Source organism: Ursus americanus, chromosome 31, assembly GCF_024610735.1.
Source record: "Ursus americanus isolate L20-20 chromosome 31, mUrsAme1.1.p, whole genome shotgun sequence".
In the NCBI taxonomy this organism is placed as follows: domain Eukaryota; kingdom Metazoa; phylum Chordata; class Mammalia; order Carnivora; family Ursidae; genus Ursus; species Ursus americanus.
This window is the reverse complement of record NC_142157.1, coordinates 22,214,664-22,233,126: the sequence shown is the minus strand read 5'-3', so window position 1 is coordinate 22,233,126 and position 18,463 is coordinate 22,214,664. Positions and strand designations below refer to the sequence as shown.

Below are 18,463 nucleotides of genomic sequence, written 5' to 3'. Positions count from 1 at the left end.
AACAGTGTTATATTAGTTTCAGGTGTGCTATCTAGTGATTCCACAATTGCACACATGACCTGCCGCTCATCACGACAAGTGCCCTCCTTAATCCCCTTCACCTATCTCACCCAACCCCCCTCATTCTGCTCCCCTCTGGTAGCCATCAGTTTGTTCCCCATAGTTAAGAGTCTGTTTTGGGGTTGGTCTCTGTTTTCCTTTGTTCATTTGTTTTGCTTCTTAAATTCCACACATGAGTGAAATCCTATGGTAATTGCCTTTCTCTGACTTATTTCACTCAGCATCATACCCTCTAGATCCAGCCATGCTGTTGCAAATGGCAAGATTTCATTCTTTATGGCCGAGCAACATTCTATTGTGTATATATACACCACTTATTCTTCACTCATTTATCTACTGAGGGACACCTGGGTTACTTCCATAATTTGGATACGGTAGATAATGATGCCATGAACAGAGGGGTGCATATATCTTTTCAAATTAGTGTTGTAGTTTTCTTTGGGTAAATAACCAGCAGTGCGATTGCTGGATCATAGGGTAGTTCTATTTTTAATTTTCTGGGCAACCTCCCTACTATCTTCCTCAGCGGCTGCACCAGTTTGCATTCCCACCCACAGTGCACAAGGGTTCCTTTTTCTCCACATCCTCACCAACACTTCTGTTTCTTGTATTCTTTATTTTAGCCATTCTGACAGGTGTGAGGTGATAGCTCACTGTAGTTCTGAGTTGTATTTCCCTGATGGTTGAGTGACGTTGAGCATCTTTCCATGGGTCTGTTGGCTCTTCTGGATGTCTTCTTTGGAGAAATGTCTGTTCGTGTCTTCTGCCCATTTTTTAATTGGATTATTTGGGTTTTCAGTGTTGAATTTTTTGGTATCTCCCGTGTGTATATTTTTATTCAGGCTGCTTATTCTAAGGAGTCTTCTGTCTATCCCTTGCCTTGAACAGGGCTACGTAGGTGTCATTCTTTATGCCATTTGAGGACAGAAATACCCTTTATTGAAACTCATGTTCATTCCTCTCCCAGAGAACTAAGAATTTTTGTTCAAACTTTGACAACCCCATCTACACAGCTATGTAATTAAATACAGAAAGCTTGACACAATCAATAGAGTACCGAGAGCCAAAAATGCAAACAGCTCTGAAGACAACAAAGAGAGAACTAAGATGTGTTTGATAAAAAAAATAAAAAATAAAACTTTATAGCTCTGTCCTCCAACCCGACTGAACAACACCTGAGCTCATGATGTTCTTTCCACAACTGTCCCCGTCTTTATTTCCATTTCTCCCAGGACAGACCCCCAGGCATCACCCCATCCGTCAGCTACTGTCTTGTCAGTTTCATCTCCTGTATATTTTCCACATAAAACCCCTCCCCCGCCTTCACTGTCACGGCCCTAGTTCACCTGGCACGCTAATCTCCAGCATGCCTATGCGTCTCCTGACCTCTAGCACTACCTACCCCAACCCCCCTTCCACATGACCTTTCACACAAAAATCCAACCTTTTCTCATAGCTGCTAGTCCGCTGTAAAAACTCCTCCATGGTCAGCAGGACAAAAACAGAGCTCCTTTACCTGGCACACAAGGCCCTTCACTAGCCTTTGCCTTCCTGCCATTATGGACATGTGTTTACCATCTGTTTCCCTAACGTGATGTACACTCCATAAAGGCTGGGTGGCTGCTACCTAGGACAGGGCTTGGCCCACAGCTGGGAGCTCAGGAAGTACTCAGTAAATAAACAGCAGACATTCATGATTCTTCGTCGGGCCTCCCCTCTTACCTTACTGCTCCCTGCCTCACACTTTATACTCGGCAACCCTCAACGACCTGCCATTCCTGGAACGTGCAGTACTCTCAGCTTTTAATCCTGTCCTTCCTGCAGGCTGAGATGCCTTCCCTCTGCTTCTGAGTCTGGGAAATTCGATTTCCTGCATCAGGTTTCGGCTCAAATACTGCCCCCTACAGGAATCCTTCAGAGAACCTCACCTGTGGACTAATGCCCTTGTCCCTCTCCCCACTGCCTTGAGACAACCTGGGGCATGTCAGTGGCCCCCGCAGACCCTCACTGCTCCTCTACAGCCAGCTCTGCCCCCATACTTAAGGCCAGGGATTTCACCACTGAGCCCCAACACGAGAAGGTTCCTGACACAGATCAGGCGCTTATATAGTTCACGAAATAAATGAAATAATAAATAAAATGATGATGAATGATGATGATAATGACAGTGATAATAGCTAACATTTACATACTGCTTACTACCTGCCAGGTACTGCTCCTAGCGCCTTATATATAAATAACTTGTTAAATACATGAATCAACAAATTAAGAGTAAGAATTTATCAAGTTTTTTGTTAAGATTTTACTTATTTATGAGAGACAGAGAGCGCACGAGCATGAGCAGGGGGGAGGGGGGCAGAGAAAGAGGGAGAAGCACACTCCCCGCTGAGCAGGGAGCCCAATGCAGGCTCGATCCCAGGACCCTGGAATCATGACCTGAGCCAAAGGCAGACGCTTAACCCACTGAGCCACCCAGATGCCCCAAGAATGTATCTAGTTTTATACATCTAGTAAATACATCTAGTTTTAGCTTCTGGATTACATAGAAATTAAACATTAGGACTTAATAATTTTCAAAACAAAGATATAAACGAAGGATGCTTTCTTTTCTGCATTGCCAGATGGGTGTACAATCTCCATAATTGTAGGGGGAAAAAGCCATCTGATTTAAGTGACATTCCCCTCCCCCTTTAAGCTCTACTTCCCTTGACATCAGGAAAAAGAGTACTCATGGATCTTTCCAAGATTATCTCTTAACCAGAGTGAACGTAAAATGAGTGTCTAATCAAACTCCCCGTGGAAGGAACGAGCTTGACTAAAAATCATTCCATGAATAAGGTTTTTTTTGTGTGTGTGTGATTGCCTCCTATTAAATTGATAAATACCTGGCCAGCTTCTATCACTGCTCCGTGTAAATCACTAACTAAACTAGAGCATTTAATGGCTATCATTTAATGAATATATTGCTTCACACGGCAGATGAAGCACAAGTGGGCAGCTTCGTCCGACAGCTACAACTGTGGAGCTGGAATTCGGGAGCCAAGTTCTGGTGGCATCTGGGGTGTCTGATGGAAGGGCGTGGACCTGGATAACGGGGTTCTCCACCTAGCTCAGTCACGAAGCTCAGGGGCACCAGAAACGAGTCAACTGAAGCTCTCAGAAAGCTCTTGACCTCCTCTCCACGAAATGAAAGCAGTACTGCCCGCCCTCCCCCATAATCGTTCAGAGGGTCAAACACTGGCATGAGGACTTTGAAAACTGTAAAGTAATAGATGGTATTATTATTATTATTATTCGCTGCTGCCTGGTTCTGCCACCTCAGCTCAATCAAACCTCCTCTCTTCACCTCCGCATAAAGAAAGACAGAGGAGTCTAACCTCTGGACTATATGAAAGAACTGTAAGAGTCAATGAGGCAGTGTTCGGAAATGCACCCTCCCCCCCTCCACAGAAGGAAGGCACTTTTGTAAACGATTTCTACTTAATACAGAGTGAAAGAGCAACCCGATTACAACTGGTCCGAACAGTTAATGCTATGCAAATAAGTCCCTTCCCGGTCCATGTTAACCGAAATAAAATTTTGTTGGAAACAAAATATGATTTAAAAAAAAAAAAAAAAAGACTCCCTTATGGTACTGACAATTAGCTTTTCAATGACTTCTCAGATATGCACTAATGTAGGCCACTGAAAAGAGGTATTAAAACAATAAAACTTTTGTTAAAAACCTGCAACACCAAAAGAAACTGGAGGCCAGTCCTCCCCTTGGTGACAGTGTACGTGGTCCTCCTACGCCCACAGTCTGCCCCTTCCTTCCTCTTCCACCCATACTCACCCCAAGTTCAGGTGTTTGAGCTTCTGCAGGCTGCTGATCTGTGTGGGCAGCTCCTCAATCTGGTTATTAAAGAAGTTGAGCACTTCCAGATTCTTCAGTTCTGCTATGTTTGCTGGCACCGCTACGGACACAAAATTGCTGAGTGTGAATACGGAGCCCCGCTCCTCGCAAGGAATGCCAGCAACACATTTTGTTTTTCTTTCTCAGGAAAGAGAGATGAAGCTCGAATATGACCATCTGATTCACATCTATGTCTTATTTTTTTTTTGTAGGTTTTTCTTAGGTTGGTAACTCAGTAGAAATGAAAATGTTCCTTCAAAGTGCAAAAGAGAATTTCAGAGTGCCATAAACAGCCTGTGAGGGAGTATTTCCAAGCACAAATGCTTTTGTAATTGTCATACAACGTCTCATAAGTACGACTGTTTGCTTCCTTTGGGTTTTGGGGGGCTTGGGGGAAAGGGTTTTGTTTTGTTTTTTTTTTTGGTTTCTTTTTGTTTTTATTTTGGGTTTTTTTTTGCACCTCCACCAGAAGAAAGACTGCAAACTCCAGATCCTTCCCGGGTGATACATTCATCAAGCTGTTTCAATAGTCGGATATCTGAAGAGCTGTTCTCTTAACACTGCACTAAATCACAATATAAGTTCAACCTTAAATGATTAAATATTCAACCTATCTCATTTATGATTTTGGCTTCTGGCCTTTACACTTTGATCAATACACACACACACACACACACACACACACACACACACTTTACATCAGATTAGCAACAGATCAATGCACTGTTATTACACAGAAATATGAAAAACCAACTCAGCAGCATGGTATGAATACCAGCATACAGACCAAAGGTTAAAATAAACCAGTGAGGGCCTAAAAGAGTCTTCCTTCCCTGAAGTATATGCTTGCAAATACCAACGTAAAAGCCAAAGGTATCGTTACCTCCAAAGTACTAACTGTCCATTGGTTGCAGAGAGACTCCCAACAGATGATACTTTATCTGTCCCCGTCTCTGAGTTAGTCTTCTACAAACATTGGCCATCAGCTTGTCCATGGTTCATGTAAACTCTCACACCAAGATGACCCAGGCTACGGACACCACTGACATGGGCCTTGGGTCCAACACAAGGAAGTGTCATGTCTTATGTCAGTACATTTACTTCCTGTCCCAACGGCACCCTCGGGGGGGGGGGGGGGGGCGGGTGCTCCAGAAGACTGGAAAAAACTTTTGCTTCGAGCCACTACACAGGTATGCGTCAAATTCCAAACCGACATCGAAACTATGTCAGGAGTAGCCACTGCAAGAGCTACAGTGTAGAACTCCCAGCGGAACAAAAGTAAAGAGGAGAGGCACACTGTTCATTACAGTTCTGAGCCCTCAATTTTACCTTATAAAATGTCTAGGGCATCGGTGACCTGGCTTCTTTTAGAGGGAAGAAGGCTTGGTAAAAAAGGCAAGGGAAATGCTTTCACCGGAGGAAGGGATTGTGAAGAATATGAATCAGTCTGGATTCAGCACTTGGGAGGTGGCAATGGTCCAGATGGAAGATGAGCAAGGCGTGGATTAGTTACTGAAGTGGCGGGTCGGGGGCTGGAGATAAAAGGACAGGTTTTAATGGGAAAATTGAGGCAGCTGGAAATCACCTCCAGAAACTGTACTTTTGGACACCAACCCGACTGCATATGAGCCCTAGCTGTACGATTTGGCCTTAAAAGCACACTGCTAGGTGTGCAGTCAGTAACACACTCTCCAGCGAATGAGCAGTATTCATGAGGAGTAAATGAGCACAAAGAAATTCCTCCTGTCTGCTGAGTCTCTGGGTGCTGTCAGCTTACCTGTTCTCCCCGTGGAACTGGAAGTGTATGAGGCACAGCTCTAGAGATGACGACCGGCCTCCTCGGGGGGCCTCACCCTCTTCCCCCCGTTCACCCTCCAGCCCACTAAACTACTCTCACGGCATTCATCTGATTACTCTGAAGAGCAATAAGGAAAGTTACTGCAACCAGGAGAAAATGATGATCTCAATTTAGCCACAAACCAAGAAAAATGCAGCCAGAATTACGGCTGCTTTCCCAAAGTTACTTTGCCAATGCAATTAAATGCTGGTCTGAAGGTATCGCCTTTTTGACAGGATGAGAGATTATTTCACTCTCCTTGCTAAATCAGTCCAATTTAAGACCACAAATTATGCTAAATGTGATTTAGGGCTTTGTTTTGTGGACACAAACAATAACCCTACATTCAATTTACTAAACCTCTCCCAGCGTTTCGTATGCATGTGAATTTTGTGTTTAAGACTCCATTCAAGCTACAGGGGAAAAATATTACACAGCTCATATTCTCTCTCAACTACTGAACTCCCCCTACCAGACCATAGTAAAAATCAGAAGAAATTAACATTCAGACCTGACTGGATGGGATAACATTCACTCTTTCAACCAATATTTAGAGAACGCCTGTGATGTGTACAGAGCCCCACTTCTAACACTGAGCATTTCAACACTTCTGGGAGAAAGTAAGAAAGGCAAGCTATTTAAACAAAGTGAGTTACAGAAGAAGGAGTATCAGAGTCGATAAAGGGAACACAGGTCTAGTGTTTGGAAAAGAAACTAATTCTAATAAAACTGTCCATAAGAAAAGAAAGAACCAGTTAGTAAGATAAGCTGTGCAATAATGAAATTATATACAGATGTGACATGAACAAATTCAGCTGTTACGGAAAAAACGGGAGCAGTACGTCCCCAGTCAGAGGACTGGTGAAATTTTTCAAAGATCTCCACATGACGCATTTGCATGAAGTATTTTAAAACATAACTGAACAGTCAGCCTCAAGATATTCCTCATTACGCCTTGGCAACATTCCTTTTCATCAATCTGTCCCGTTTGTGACTGTGACCCCAGCTGTATACATCCACACAGTCTACAGACAACCAGGAGCCGAGCTCGCAAGGGAAACGGGGGCAGCGTGACGTGTGAACACAGGAGTCTGGGCTGCACGAGGACCCTTTCAAAGTCCTCTCCCACCTGCCTTTAGCATTCTATGATTCTCAAAAGAGCTGGATGACGAAAATCAATGATATGGATTTAAATAATGCAACAAATGGGGCCCTCAATTAGGAAGCTCAGTCATGTAGAACTTTGCTTATGACAGAGAATTTAGTATCATTTTCTGTCAAAAACGACTGCTTTAATTTTGACACTCTGGTTGCTACAGTTGAGAGAAAGGTCCCCAATCACTCTCAGGTGTCCTCTGGCTCCTAAATGCCACATTCTGCTTTTGTCGCAGGATCAGATGACCGCTGGGAGCCCTCTCGGTCCAGAGCAGAGGTGACAGAGATGGGGTCCTGCCACCCCTGGAGCTCTGGGCAGACACTGGTCTCACGTTACCTCCTGGCAGCTACAACAATTCAGACTGATGTGCCCCACAGGACCCTCTTTGCCTTCAAGGCCTCCCACCTCTAGAGCCTGAACGTGATTCTAGTTTCGTGGGAGAAGCGTGTGCCAGCCAGACTTAGCAATCAGCCCCTGCAGTTTGGGGACAGTCCCACAACAAGAAGCGCAATCCCTGGGCAGGCTCCTGAGTCTGGGCTAGAAGGGGACTTGGCTAATCTCCTACATTAACAGCCCTTGGAAAGCAGCTCCCTCCAGCGGGAAGCCTCAGCACGCACTCGCTGGACACACGGGACAGACCAGAGCGCTCCGGCTGTAAGAAACAACCGACCCAGTAACCAGCGACCGTCGCCTGCCTCCCCCAACAGAACATCAGTAAACGATTCTTACAGCAACAGCACCTTCACTTCAGGAGCATTTTGTCCTGGGATATCAAATTCACACTTGAACAACCAAGAACTTATTTTTAAACACCTATTCGTTTATCCACACAATGATAAGTAGCAGGGTCTGCTCTGGCGCTGGCCTGTCCAACGTGCAGTCGCCATGAAAAATTGTATGGTGGTTCCTCAGAAAAATTAAAACTAGAACTACCATATGACCCAGCAATTCCACTTCTGGGTACATACCCAAAGGAAATGAAACCACTGTCTGCAAGAAATATCTGCACCCATGTTCACTGCAGCATTAGTCACAACAGCAAAGACACCAGAAGTGGTGTTAAGTGTCCACCAACAGATGGATGGACAAGGAGAATGTAGTTTATGTATATACAGTGGAATATTACTCAGCCATAAAAAGGGAAACCCTATTTGCAAAATAGGGGTGGACCCTGAAGGCATTATGCTAAGTGAAATAAAACAGAAAAAGACAAGCCATGTAAAATCCTATTTATATGTAGAGGCTTAAAACATATAGATACAGACACAGACATACATACACACACACACACACACACACACACACACTCATAGGAAAAGAGATCAGATTTATGATTACCAGAGGTGGAGGATGGGGGCATGGTGAGGGAACTACAGGAAAGAGTTAAGACAGAAAAAAAAGAAAAAAGAAGTAAATTTAAATCTAGATTACTTGAAATTAAGTAAAATTAATAATTCAGTTTCTTGGTCACACAAGCCACATTTCAAGTGTTTAGTGGCTACCATATTGGATAACACAGATAGAAAACATTCCCTTCACTGCAGAAAGTTCTCGATCGTGCTGCTCTAGGTCAGGGAGTCACAAACTTTCGAGTACATCAGAATTACTGGAAGGCTTGTTAAAACACAGATTGGGGGGGACGCACACCTCAGAGTTTTTGATTCAGTAGGTTTAGGATGGGGCCCGAGCTTCTGCATTTCCAAGTTCCCAGTGGATACTGATGCTGCTGGTCCAGAGACCACTTTGGTGCAGAAAACTTAATTTACTGATGACATCAAAGTCGTGAGTCCAATTTATATGCCCGTTACCCCACACAATAATGCTGAGCAAGATTACCCAAATTAAGTCTTCTCTGTCACTTCAACAAGTTGAGACTTGGGGTTGATGAAAAGTGGCAAAAAACAACAACAAAACCAAAAAAGAACTCTGAATAGCTTCCACCCAACCTGGGGCCTGCAATCCAACCATTTCCCGTCAACTGCTTCCCCATGCAGCTGGCATCCGTCTCATTAGTTCAGATGAACGAACGAACGCGACAGGTCACACCGTCCCCGGGCACGGCTGGGCTGGCCCGAGTACACACAGACCCAGGCCCAAGAGGTAGGAATTTTTGCTTATCATTCAAGCTAACATAGTTAGAGCTCACACAGGCAGCTAATCAGCACATAAGCACCCTCAACACATCAACACCAAATACGAATGAAATCTCTAACATGGAGAGAGAGATTTTTTTTTCAGATTCCAATTTCGAGATGGAACACCCCTCCACAGGACCAGATGAAGAGGCATTAGGTGTAACTAAGCATATCTGTTACCATGACCTCATGGGCCTCCAATCACCAGCCTCCACCTTCTCAGAAGACCCCTGCCCCAAATCTTGCCCTTAAAAGTCCTCACCTGTCAGCTACTGGGGAATCTGGGGCTTTGGGGCATTAGCCCCCCGTTCTCCTGGGTGGCTGCACACCAACAGACAGCTTATCTTCCTGCGCTGCAAAAGCTCGGTGTCAGCTTTTACTGGCTGGATGTGCACTGGAGGGACAAACGCTCGTTTGGTCCCATTATACCCACACAGATCCTTACGGCGAAATGAGTTCGGAGTAGTATGAACAACGTTCAAGGAGAAAAAGTCCTGAATTCCCTAGTTCATCGAATTGAGTCACTTAGCAGCAACTTCATCGTGACCAAGGGTGGTCCCATGAAGAGATGCCCCTTGCTATGCTTCTGGCCGTTGAAACAGCGAGAAGTAAATGGAGGATGCTGGGTGGCCGTGACAGCACAGAGAGACCAGCTGGGATGCAGCCGATCTGGGGGCTTCTCGAGCAAAAGCATCTCGTGGCCCGAGGCAAAGAAACAAAATCGCGAAGACAGGCTCTGCGAGTAGCATCAGGCACCCTGCAAAACATAAGGACTGGCGCTCGGCGGCGTGCAGCCTACGGAAAGGCCGGCGGGTCACGCATTGGTCTTTGGAGCCATATGGTTCGCGCCGACAGCCAGGTCCTCTTCAGCGACAAAAGGGCAGTAAGAGACCATGCACCACGTTACCACCCACGGCTGCCGGGAAGCCAGAAGCTGCTCGCAACACATGTAGGTTTTCCTCATAAGCATGGGCATGAAATCCAGAGTCGTGAACCCTACCCACCACCTCCACCAAACTTCTGAGTAGTCAGAACTACGCTGTGCCTAACTGTTTTGCAAAAGCTTCCAGACTGGATTTTTTTAAATCCGGAGATGCCTGCAAAGAGGAGGCGCCAGGCTAAGGCATGAAGGCCAAGGGGATGCTGCCTGGGTGCCTCTTTGAAAAACTGAACTCATGGTTCAGCCATTGCCTCCATCGTGGGAAACCGGGGAGGGACTGCAAACCGCCCCAAGTGGACGAAGAGGGAGACTCAGAGTGGGTACCTACTGGGAACCACTGCCCATGGCAAGGGCGAACATGAGATCATGGCCCAGCGGTGGGCACGCTGCCCGCCTGGCAATGGGTGAAACGCTACAATCTCGTGCCCATTTCCAGACACACCTCAGTGCTACTGACCCACGGGCCACACAACATGTGAAGACACCACCATATGGGATAAGGTAAAGCAAAAAAAAATCAGCACTGCCTGCCCAAACCTGACATATTTATACTAAAAACAGGAGACTTGGTTGCCATAACAAATGAAGATGCTTGGTCAGACTTCTGTATGTTTCTGCTGCTTTCTAAGATTTCTTAAACAGAAAAGGATAAGGGAAGGTAGGAGATCGTTCAATGAGGCCAGTTATTAGATCCTTAAGATACAGTGCTACAACAAAGTTATGAGAAAAAGGATGAAAACCATGAGAATACATCCAAATAGTGGTGTGGTGAAAGCAAACATTTCTTTGCCCCAATATTGGATGAAAACAATACTGGATAACAACTGTCTCCCTATGGCCCGAGTGAGGCCAGGTGGGAAGACGCCAAAAGAACAGAAACTATGTGAGATATGCACCTGGGGCATTTCTGGTCAGAATAAAAGGACAGCCCCTTTAATACTCAATTATACCCGCTGGAGACATTAGTCTATTCCTTCCACAGAGGTGATGTCTAGACTCATTATATAGATGCCAATTTTTTCAGCAAATTAGGAATCATAGTCTTGAATGCCAGTTTAATGATTACCTGTAAAGCAGAATCTCTTTAGTCCTGCATACAAATAATTACGCTCTTCAGAATTTTATATGCAAAAAAGGTCATTTGTATTTATAGTGATTAATGACTTTTGTTTTCTGGCCCAAAACACGAGGTGGGTACTGAACTAATTATCTTAGCACGAGAACGTGAAGTTCAAAAGTATACTAATGATAACAAGGCTTTACAGACTTTATGGGATTTCCCCCAAAGCAGCTATTACAACAGTGAATTACAGTAGTTACGGGTTATTTAAAAACATAAAGTTTATGAAACAGTGAAGCAGATTCTCGTTTAAAAGGATCTCTATGTTCCTCAAGGTAAAAATTAAATACCAAAATAATCTAAACATCTACCCAATAAAGGCCAACGTCCCCCAAAACATTATTAGCTTTATAAATGGCATGAGCAATGATACAATCAGTTAAACAACAGTATTTACTCAGCACCCACACCTAGAGGTACGTACTTCTTGTATCTCATCATGGGCCTCCTTAAGATTCTGCAGCTTAAGTAATTTTACTAACCAAAAATATCCTGACTTAATTCACTGAAAAGAAGCAAAAAAAAAAAAAAAAAAAAAAAAAAAAAGACTCTACTCTTTCAGCAACAATGAGAATAATCAATTCCACAAAAATCAGGGGAAAAAGTTACAAGCAAGCATTAAGGCAGATTTTACAGTATCAAGTCAAACATGCAAAAATATATGTCCCTGGGCTATAAAAAATGTGTACGCAAGGCCAAACAAATCTCCCAAAAAGCTGACAAGCGTGGATTTCTGCCCCTCTGAGGCTGCAGAATTTACTTGATTTCGGAATCTTTTATTAACAGCCCGGAGAGAACCGAGGAATGGTCCACACAGTCTTGAACCCTGCATTCTTTCAGGAACATACCTTTGAAAGCACACTGGGGTGCTGAGGCACCTACCCAGGCAGCCAGGCAGTATGTCAATAACCAGCCCTAACCAGGGAGCTGGGTCAGAGAAGCAGCACGAAGAGGAAAGGCAGTGACATTCGATGGTCTGGGAGGAAGTGACATCTAGTGAAGGGCAAGCAGAGGGCAGAGGCTTCTCTGCAAAAAAATGCCTACGAAGTTTTGAGGCACAGTAAGAAGGAAGAGGAGAACATGAAAAACAAAAACAAAAATCACTTCAATCACTGCAGATAGCAAGCTCAGTGTCCTAGAAAGAGCTACCCAGGCTCTTAAATATCATTATAATGTATTATACACACACACACTCAATCCTCGATTATAAGCATGAAGAGAGAGACAGCAGAAAAGTCAAATTCACACACACACACACACACACACACACACACACACACACACGCTTTGCCAATAATTCACGTCTTCTTTTACGATAAAGAATGACTTCAGCCACAGGCCACACTGGGTTACTTCTCTTCTTTCCTCGTCTTGTACTTTAATGCTGAGGATGGGAGTAATTACATGAGGAAGAAATGGGCCAGGGGTCAATGGCCAGGACCAGAAAAATCCACACAATCCACAGAGGGCTTTTTGAACGCCCACTCTATGATAACAATTTTGCCTCTTAACCTTTAGAATTCTCCCTGCTTTTCTGTTTGAACAGGCAAAGTGTCACGGCCACGCTTCCTCCACTGAGCTCCTCGATTTACGTGGGTGGGATACGTGAACTGCACACGTACGTCCTTGACAAGACAGCAGGGCGATGGTGAGCACAGAAGCTTGGACCCCATGAAAAGCCCCCCACCTTCCAGCTCTGGTTACTTGACCACATCAGGCCTGTTGCTTCTACCAGATATAGAGGAGGGCGCCAAAATATGCCCTTCCTTTCATGCTCAAGTCATCATATACGTAAGGCTGGCCCTTCAGAGTCTAATATTAAACTCAGGACGGCCTTAATACTTGATTTTCCACATACTACAGATGGTGGGACAGGTGGGCTTTGTGGGGAAAGAGGAGAATTCCTCTCAACTTTTTGAAGGATGAGCAAGATTTGAAGAGGGTCAGGGACTGCAGGTAAGAATCGGGTGATCAGAGAAGAGTACATTTGGGCAGGAGAAAAAGGCTAAAGGAATAGCAAAAAATTAGACAAGAGGGTTCAGACGAAAACATCTAAAAAGGAAGTAGATGAGTTTGTTAACTAGTGGTCGGTCAAGCGCAGTGTTTTGTCTTATAAGCTGACTGGCAAACTGAAGAAAAACTAAAATGGGAATAAAGCATCTCCTAGGTTTTATGGAAACTGAAATACATAAATACTGTGAACGTTAATAAAGGGACACCTCACTCAAACGGATTTGGGAGGCCAGCAGAGGGAGCCCTCATGCTCAACCACTGGTGGTCAATTGCGGACCCAATAGGAAGAAATGGACGCTGTACACGGAAACTTTACTATCCCTGCAGGAGCAAGAAAGGCTTACCTCCTCACCCTAGCAACAGCCCAGCCAATAAGAGACAGTAACAACTTAGCCAATGAAAAGCCAGCATAATTCCAGCTCCCACTTTATTCCAATGGGCTTTTTGCTTATAACAGCAATCCCAACTTACCCCCTCCTCCACAAAGAAGCTCCCACTCTCTTTTCCAGACTTGCCCATGGTTTTGCCACAGCTTGCTTGTCCCAAAGTGCAATTCTCTGCTATTCCCAAGTAAACCCACTTTTGCTGGTAAAATAATGAAGTTTTATATTTACGGTTAACAATACACATGCATTCCACTCAAGATTACACATTCTTATTTAACGAAATGTAAATTTCAGCAGCTAAAGTAGGTGGAACTTTTGAACGTTTTTAAAAAGCTATCAAGAGTGTATTTCACATTGCAATGAATGTCATCTTTTCTAAAGTTTTGTACAAATTTCCAGCCAACATCTCTAAGAAATAGCACCAGTATATCTACCCCACAACTACAGTGTTATCTTTCCCCTACTCCAGGGTTCCTAAATATGGGTTATATGCACCCCTAAAGACTTCATGGATGGTTTTTATAGGATCCTCAAAACCTATGTGCATTTTTCTAGGAATCACTGACACAGTTTCACCCCATTAAAAAAGGCCAGTGAGTTACGAAGTGTTAACTTCTCCAAAAGAATGTATGCACCGAGGAACTGCACCTTTTAGAATATCCTCTCCCACCCTCCCCCACAGCACACCCACGAACGGACACACACATACACCCGCACACCACACACATTATTTAGGAAGAATAGTCAACAGATGATTCATATATACATTTTTTGCTATTAAATCAATTCTGTTTGAGAATTGTATTATAAATAGTAGAAGAAACACTTTTAAAGATCAGCTACCCTAGAGGGGCTAGTTATGATTTGGAAAGGGACAGGTTAAAAAAAAAAACCACGCCATTCTCTCCAAGCCCGCCACCATTCTGAAATTCTCCCAACTAAAGTCGTTCCATTTATAAATATACCGTGGCAGCGCCTGGTTTGTGCAATCGGTTAAGCATCCAACTCTTCTGATTTCGGCTCAGGTCATGATCTCAGGGTCATGGGACTGAATCCTGCATCTGGCTCCACACTGGGCATGGAGTCTGCTTAAGATTCTCTCTCCCTCTGGGGCGCCTGGGTGGCACAGCGGTTGAGCGTCTGCCTTCGGCTCAGGGCGTGATCCCAGAGTTAAGGGATCGAGCCCCACATCAGGCTCCTCCACTATGAGCCTGCTTCTTCCTCTCCCACTCCCCCTGCTTGTGTTCCCTCTCTCGCTGGCTGTCTCTATCTCTGTCGAATAAATAAATAAAATCTTAAAAAAAAAAAAAAAAGATTCCTAACCCCCCACCTCTCTCTTCCCCTCTGTAAATAAAAAATAATAATAAATAAAAAATACTGTGGAAGAATTAATACACTACAGTTTAGCTAGCTTCCTCTTGGCACAGAGCAAGACTCCAAGAAAAGAGATTCTAGAATAGGTAGATTTTGGTTGGTAGCACTGCATCAGTGGGCCAGAGACTCTGAGCGAAGGACACAATACCATCAAGAGACAGCTTCTCCAACTTCACCCACTGGTCTTGGCCTCTGCTGGTTCTGGATATGGGGCCAACAGAATCTTCCGTGAGATGATCTAGCAGGTTTCCTTACTAAACCAAAATAACAAACTCCCAACTGCGGGTAAATTTTTTTATGGTAACCTAACCACTGGTATCTGATACATACTGTCTAATTAATAGCTGCCAGACTCAAAAATACTATGTATATAGTTTTTCAAATCCAATCTTTCAAATGGTGGCATAGTAACAAACTGATAAATGTGCACTAATTAAAAAAATAAGCTATTGATCAAAGCCTCTGTATTATAGATACATTTACACTCTTTTAAAATGCAAACAGCAAGTTGTTTTGACATTGTCACAAGATAAATTCATGACACAGAGATGATTTACTTTGCATATTTCCCCTCAGTTTAATTTCATACAAGCCATGCACAGGAACTTTTGCATAAGGCATGACAAATAATCTATGAGAGAAGAACTAGAGACGGTAGAACACAAAGGTGCTGAACACTGGCCAAGGTCATTCTTAGGAGTTGGAACAGTTTATTTCTCTCATACATCTCAACAATCTATGAGCTCTGTAGAAAGGGGTTTAATTTATTATGCTTTTTAAAAAACTGCTTAATTTTCTTCATTATAATTAGATATGCATATTTTGAGAATGTCACATTTTCATGTGCAACATGCTCCTTAGTTCATTTATAACATTTATGGTAAATATCCCATCAAAATATATATATATATATATATATATATATATATATATACATCTACATAAAATTTTAAAATATTATATTAACTTTTTTTTTTTAAAGATTTTATTTATTTATTCGACAGGATAGAGACAGCCAGCGAGAGAGGGAACACAAGCAGGGGGAGTGGGAGAGGAAGAAGCAGGCTCATAGTGGAGGAGCCTGATGTGGGGCTCGATCCCATAACGCCGGGATCACGCCCTGAGCCGAAGGCAGACGCTTAACCGCTCTGCCACCCAGGCGCCCCTAAAATATTATATTAATTTCTATATATTTAGAACATTTTCTTTGATAAATTACTGAAATCGCTAATAAAAGAAAATCCTACCATTTCTTGTCCACTGTAATTTTGAATTCATACATAAGCTATAACTAATGGGAAATAGTCTGTTAAAAAAATAAAACACGCTTTGCCATAAAACTTAGGTTTACTGCCTGACTAGCCATTTCCGATACATTAAACGACAAGATACGGTCACATTAAGGCCTCAAACTGCATGCAAAACTCCTAAAACCTCAAGAAAAGGTTTTATACGACAGTTCAAAGTTCAAAGTATAAAACTGAACAGTTACATCCAGAGACCCACACTTATGAAAGGTTTACACAGAGCTGGCTGTGCAACGTTCACACAAAGCGAAATGATATCCTTCGTATTTTTTGCACAAAATGATGAATGCTTAATCCTCAAAATGCATGGGTCACAAAATGAAAAACATGACTATTATATTCAAGGTGCTGGCAATATCTGTGAGTGTGGCTGTAAAAATAAAATTGTTTTTAAAATTAAGAAAAGCTTCGCATTAAAAAATTATGCCTAGAAACTGTATTGTCACCAACTCAGAGTGTAATTCATTTCATAAGGCAGAACATCCTTCCCTTCACAGTGGCATTTAGTAAAAGAATCCATGTAAGTCCTCACAAAATGCACATTTCCCTGGGTTTTACATGGTTATTTTTTTATTAAAATCTGGTTACACGCATATATATTTTCAACTTTCTTCCACGGGAATAAAATCTTACATATCCCCAATACAAAATACTACAGAGGGCAATAAAATTCTTCTAATGTAAAGAAGTAAACTTTCTAAGTTGAGAAAGTAGCCATAATAAACTAAAAAATGGTACGTGAGACAGAATGATAATTATAGGAGCAAAAGAGAAAAACAATGTATATCCTTCTAGAGGGATCTAACTTAATAATGGCAAACTGCACCACATAAATAGCAACAGCAACATACCCTACTGGACAGAGCAGAATAGCTTGCAAAAAATTTAATCTCATAACACAAATTCGGTTTTTAATCTTTTCGCCAAAAGACCCAGGGAAAAAAAATATGTATCTCAACAGTGACCTCTAGTGGAGAAGCCTTAAAATGACAGTCTCAAAATGAAATTCTCTAAGACTGAAAACAAGCAGGAAAACATTTACAAAGCTAACACTCCCAAACCACCATAAAAACCAGGTATGAGCTTACGGAGCCAACTGAAAAGACTCAGAAAACACTGGCTTAAAAGGCAGAGTAATCACAAAGGCAAGCCCTGGAGCAGGAGGGCAGACACACCCGAAAACAGTCTTTGAAATCACTGCTATGTTCCCTTCTTTCAAAACACTGAGAGCAGCAAGCCCCTGGGTAGGTCATCTCTGCTCTGACTTCGCACGACTCATCACCTGCCAACCCATTAATCAACCTGTATTAACTGAGGGCCGAGGAGATGTTCACCAGGCTCTTGGTACTGCTGGAGGTGGGATACAAAAGAGCTTCAGCCAGGGCTCCTGACCTCAGGGAAATTATAATGCAATTAACTGCATGAAGAAATCAGTAAATAATGGGGGATCTTAAATATATAAAACTAACTTGAAATGAAGAGTAACAGGCACAGAAGCTGTCACAGCTAGAAGAACGAAAGGAGGCTTTATGGTGAAGGGACACTCAGCCGAGCCCATCAGGGTCACTGGGCGGAAGGAGCATCCATGGGTCATCCTGACACCAGCAGTCCCCACCTGCTCAGATGTACCTGAGGGGGGCCATCCCAACACATCACTCCTCACTATGAACGAGGAACACGACGTGGACATCAGTTCCCAGGACACAGGGTAATGCTTCTTCAGAGCCCTCAGTCCAGCACGTGTGACATTAGCCCCTGAGTAGGAAACAGCAGTGTGTGCTGGCCACATCTACTCAGGTCCCTCTACCAGTTAATCCCACAGGTCCAGTTTTTACACAGATTGCTTCACCTCCAGCCAGCTGTTTCCTCGCAGGACCTCCCTGCCATCTAGGGCTCCCTTCTGTCAATCGTTACTGCCTTCTGTAGACAATTCCTGGGAAGAAGCACCTGTGCTCGGCAACTGGTGTTAAAGAAAAAGAAGAACGGTCCCCACTTTCAAAAATGCTTCAGATCTATCTGGAGAGAGCGAGGATACATAAAGCAGGAGGAGGACAAGGACGTACTGCACAGGTGTGAAGGGTCCATGAACAACAGGAGTTTGGGGAAGAAAGATCTCCCATTGGCCAGGGCAGCTGGGGGGCCTCGAGGACAGGAGGAGGGGGCGAGGCCGCAAGGAGTGGAACGGAGGAGGCAAGGTGCAGAGGCAGGGCTGGGCGTGAGGAGAGACTGACGAATGTGTCTGC

At 43.6% G+C, this 18,463-nt stretch overlaps 1 protein-coding gene across 2 annotated transcripts in view; it reads right to left on the bottom strand.

Moving 5' to 3' along the window:
• RSU1 (Ras suppressor protein 1) overlaps positions 1-18,463 on the bottom strand; it is a 185,906-nt gene that overhangs the window by 129,951 nt on the left and 37,492 nt on the right. For both annotated transcript variants that reach the window (XR_015722428.1, XM_045787797.2), the window contains exon 4: positions 3,893-4,013. Coding sequence is in view for 1 of the 2 variants with exons in the window: in XM_045787797.2 (XP_045643753.1) it covers positions 3,893-4,013 (121 nt within the window). In the remaining variant the exon portion in view is untranslated. The remainder of the gene's footprint in view (positions 1-3,892; positions 4,014-18,463) is intronic.